Raw genomic sequence first — 4,548 nt, 5'->3', positions numbered from 1 at the left:
GATTCCCTGTTTCCAGTTGCTGTCTGTACCAGTGTACATCCTCTGGTCTAGCCAGATTTGTAAGGTACAATTCGGATCATGATAGTGGGGAGGAGGAAGCATTTAATAACTAGAGGAAAGTTGTATGTTTCATCATTGCTACACTGCATCCTGACTGGCTCACCTCCTCCCCGAGACCCTTCTGTAAGGGGGTGTCCAGTTGCCTACAGATGGGCTTTGGGTCTCCACTCTGCACTCCACCTCTTTTACAATGATACGATCTTTTGTTCTTTGATGCCTGATACCTGAACCCTTCGACGACACCTCGTATTCACACAGGCTGGTGTGCTTCTTCCATGCGGGCTTGCTATTTCTGAGTTAGATGGCTGCTTGTTTATCTTCAAGCCTTTAAGACCCCCGACGCTATATATTTTGATAGCCAGGCACCATCAGTTTTCTTCACCACATTTGCTTATGCAAACATGTTATTTTTATAATTCAGATAATTGGAATCTTTTTTTCTGTAGTTCAGTAGTGATTGTAGGAACCTGATGTTGCTAACATTTATTTATCTCAGTATATAGATAGCCAAATACACAGACACACAAGCTAGTGTATATTTACATTTGTACATAAACTCATACACAAGTTTCTAGCTTATTAACAGGATTTCACTGCTACTCATTGTAGAAATTTCTAATCTGATTAATGGCTGGATGATTGAATACATGAATAAAGCAGATTTTATTAGGATTTTTCATTACTTAAAAACATAAAAAATACTAGATATATAGTTACAGTGTATAGAGAAGAAATCAAGAAGACAACTTTCTTCATAGTTCATGTACCATTATGAGGAATTCACTTTATGAAATGGGAACCTGTTATTACAGGAATCACTGACGTTCAGCGATGTGGCTGTGAAGTTTACCTGGGAGGAGTGGCAGCTCCTGGACCTTAATCAAAGGAAGCTGTATCAAGATGTGATGTTGGAAAACTATCGCAACCTGGTGTTTGTGGGTGAGGGCAATTCTCCCGTGTCACTGAACAGGTGACCCGTTAGTGACCTTTACTGTCTCATCTTTTGAAAGCTTAGGATTGATTATCTGTGTTGCTGAAGTGTATGTTTCTCCATCTACTCTGACTATATCAGACGGTCTAGGCATACCCTTTTATTGTGCGTCACTTTATTTTCCTTCACAGCTCATGTATTTTTTACGGTCACGCCTTGTGGTAACCTGGCATCAAGCAAGTCTATAGGTGCCATTTTCTTTATAACATATGCTTACCTTGTGTCTCTGTGCCGCATTTTGGTAATGTTTACAGCATGTCACATTTCTATATAATATATTTTGCACTTCACAGAATATAGTATAATGTAAGCAGAACTTTTGTGTGCACTGAGAAACAAACAAAAATGCATGTGACTCATTTTACTGCCATGTTTGCTGTATTGGTCTGGAACCAAGCCAGCAATATCTCCCAGGTGTGCCTGTATGTACCTCCCACTCCCGAAAGGAAAACCTTTACTTTGCTCTTGTGACTATTGTTTTGTTTTTCCCCCATGTGAAGTTCTTTCATCTTCACAAACAAAAGGCCATTTAGTGTATCTAAGAGTCTGTTATTTCTCATGAACAGGGTATCAAGCTAGCAAACCCAATGTACTCTCCAGGTTGGAACAAGGAGAACAACTATGGAATATATTAGATGACAGCCATAGTGGAATTTGTTCAGGTGAGTGTAGCAGTGGTGTGGGGTACTGTCTGACCTCCTCTAACTTTGCAAGGGGGCTGGAGAATCAAGCTCAACATAGAGCCCAAGGTTCATTCCTATACAAGGAACCTTAAAAGTGGAATTTTATGTACATTCGTATCATAGGATTCACTTTACAGAACCACCTTATATCAAAGGTTGTTTTAATCAAATTAACTCCTCATAGAAATGATAGATTCATTGCTCTCTTCTTTTCTAGAAATGTCAAAATTTGATGATCATCTGCCTAGGCGCTGGCAAAATAAAAGGAAAGTGGATGGAATGGGAGCACGCAATGGACATGTGGCAAAAAATCGTGATTTACATAAAAAAGCCCAGAGGTCACATTTAACATTAAGCCACCAGAGCAGAAGTTTCGACATCAAGAATTGTGCTGGACTTAACCCTAAGCAGTGTGGTACTGAAACTGTATTCCCTGAAAGTGGTATACCCAACACCACTAAGTCCCAACTCATTAAGCACCAGAAAACTCACAAGATAGAGAAACCACATGTGTGCAGTACATGTGGGGAATCCTTCAGCAAGAAGTCATGCCTCAGTCTTCATCAACTAATTCATACTGAAGAGATCCCCCATAAATGCTCTCTATGTGGGGAAGCTTTCTCTAAAAAGTACGAGCTCACTGAACATCATCAAAGAAGTCATAAAGGACAAAAACCTTATGAATGCCCAGAATGTGGGAAAGCCTTTTTCTGTAACTCAAAGCTCAATAAACATAAGAGAGTTCATTTGGCAGAGAAACCCTATATATGCCAAGAATGTGGGAAAGGCTTTATAGAGAAGACATTTCTCACCATTCATCAGCGAACACATACTGGAGAAAAACCCTTTGAATGTAGTCAATGTGGTAAAGCCTTCGTCCAGAAGGGAAATCTCATTATTCATCAGCGAATTCATACTGGAGAGAAACCCTTTGTATGTGGTGAATGTGGTAAAGGCTATAGCCAGAAGTCATGCCTCATAGCACATCAGAGATTTCATACAGGAAAGAGTCCCTATGTATGTAGTGAATGTGGAAAATCTCTGACCCAGAAGGCAAGTCTCATCAGACATCAGAAATGTCACAGAGAGAAACTCTTTCAGTGCATTAAATGTTCAAAAACGTTCCCCACAAAGCACCAGCTTATCGTCCACCAAATAACTCATATAGGAGAGAAACTCCATGATTGTAGCCAGGGTGAAAAAACTTCTCCCTACGTGTCTAGCCTTACTAGACATAAAAGAAAACACTCAGGAGAGAGGCATGTAGACTCAGGCAAGGTAGGAGACCTTTCCACACCTAGTCATGTCTCATCCCGTACCAGTGATCTTAAACTAACCAAAAACCCAGTGATTATGCCAATGGGAGCTCAGACATCAATAAACAGTAGTCAGCTAACAAATAGGAATGTACTTCTCGTAGGACAGCCTGTTGCCAGAAGTGAACCATCAGGAGATAACAGAGTATGTGTGCCGCAGAGAATCCTTACGAATGTAGTAAATGTAGTTCCTTCAGTGTCCAATTACATCTTATTTTATGTGCCACAAAACCTGTAGGAAAAACATGACATTCACTGAAAACTGGTTAGCAAAAAGTTCTACACCATATAACTACAGAGTGTCCTTAGTGGGGAATCACGAATGCAAAACCAGAAAACTTCATAAGCTCATCCTAAATCAATAATGGTTCAGTGTTAAAAAAATCTGATTTCCCCCGTGGTGCATATCCATTGATTGCGCTGTCAAATAACAGGTCCAGATGGACTTTTCATTTGTGTATAACAAGAAATGTGGATTCTTAAAACAAAAGATCATTATCATCTGAAACGTGCCTTCTGGTTGCTTTTTTATTTCTGTCAAGAAATGATGAGGGCAATGAATGTACAAATTTGCTTTACACAATTGATGTATGTATGGCTTTTGATAAGAGTTGTATGAGCCCCTAATAAAACGATTAAAAAAAAGATTGCTATTAGTTGGCATTGAAAGAAAGATTAACCTGATGCTACACTAGGTATGAGCTGGCCTGGGAATAGAAGAAAGGCAGAACGCCTCAGAATAAATAAGCTTACGAGATCTCACACGGAGAGCTAAGAGCTGAGAACGTAGTTCCTGTACTGGCTGCGTGTTGGGCGAATAAATGGTGGAATGGCTGATGAAGATGGCACGTGGGCTACTATCCTTACTGAACTAATCCAGTGTGGGAAGCAGAGAACGGGAAGAGAGCAGTATACAGATGAATACTTTAGTCTCATATATTAAGCCTGGCAGGCTGGGTTTCTGAGGGTGGAGTGAGGCCTTCACCCTTGTGAGTTGGAGGTGAGTCCCAATCACAGACTCATAATTAATATTGTTCCCCACTATATCCTTCCGTTTATAGTGTGTAGTATTAAATTTAAAAATGGCACAGAGGAGTGGGGTGCCAGCCCCACCCGCTACTAGAACTCACTGGTTCAGTAATACTACTTCTGGGTTCAGTAATGCACAATTGTACGGTTGAGATATATAAGCATTATATTAAAGTCAAGAGCATGAGAGATAATACATTCATACAGACATATTACATGGTAGCATTGCTCACCTCTGCCCCGCTTGGTGGTCCTCATGGGGGCAACCCGGCTGCCAGAGCAGGAGCTGCCTCCCTCACGGGAGCTGCCCTCCTTCCTCAGCCACCCTCGGCCAGCCACCTCTTGGGAGCCGCCTCTCTTGAGAAGCAGCTCTCCTTATTTATTGCTAACCCCGCATCATATTACTTTAGGGGGATACATCACAGCATCATGCATCACAGAGAGGGGCAATACAATTAATCCTTGAACA

At 41.0% G+C, this 4,548-nt stretch overlaps 1 protein-coding gene across 3 annotated transcripts; it reads left to right on the top strand.

The window, feature by feature from the left end:
- Nucleotides 1–476: 476 nt before the first annotated feature.
- On the top strand, nt 477–3,558 carry LOC101651294 (zinc finger protein 501-like). 3 transcript variants are annotated; one of them, XM_045292575.1, is made up of 3 exons: nt 477–999; nt 1,618–1,713; nt 1,952–3,558. In XM_045292575.1, exons 1-3 carry the CDS (start codon nt 966–968, stop codon nt 3,286–3,288), a joined length of 1,467 nt encoding a protein of 488 aa, XP_045148510.1. In that variant the 5' UTR covers nt 477–965; the 3' UTR covers nt 3,289–3,558. The 3 variants fall into 3 exon arrangements, with proteins under 3 accessions (XP_045148510.1, XP_045148511.1, XP_045148512.1); XM_045292576.1 differs by having other exon boundaries at nt 477–1,030; XM_045292577.1 differs by lacking the exon at nt 477–999 and adding an exon at nt 1,058–1,239.
- The last annotated feature ends 990 nt before the right edge of the window (nt 3,559–4,548 follow it).

The sequence above is a fragment of the Echinops telfairi genome, unplaced genomic scaffold (assembly GCF_000313985.2).
Source record: "Echinops telfairi isolate 266 unplaced genomic scaffold, ASM31398v2 ScPeMD7_655;HRSCAF=1070, whole genome shotgun sequence".
Taxonomy (NCBI): domain Eukaryota; kingdom Metazoa; phylum Chordata; class Mammalia; order Afrosoricida; family Tenrecidae; genus Echinops; species Echinops telfairi.
The sequence above is the reverse complement of the archived record's forward strand: the minus strand, read 5'-3'. Positions and strand labels throughout refer to the sequence as shown.

Excerpts from the sequence above, each read along its gene's own strand:
- LOC101651294 (XM_045292575.1), top strand. The coding sequence starts at position 966 with ATGTTGGAAAACTATCGCAACCTGGTGTTTGTGG. Across the intron at positions 1,000-1,617 it reads TCGCAACCTGGTGTTTGTGG|GGTATCAAGCTAGCAAACCC; the intron begins GTGAGGGCAATT and ends TCTCATGAACAG. Across the intron at positions 1,714-1,951 it reads CCATAGTGGAATTTGTTCAG|AAATGTCAAAATTTGATGAT; the intron begins GTGAGTGTAGCA and ends CTTCTTTTCTAG.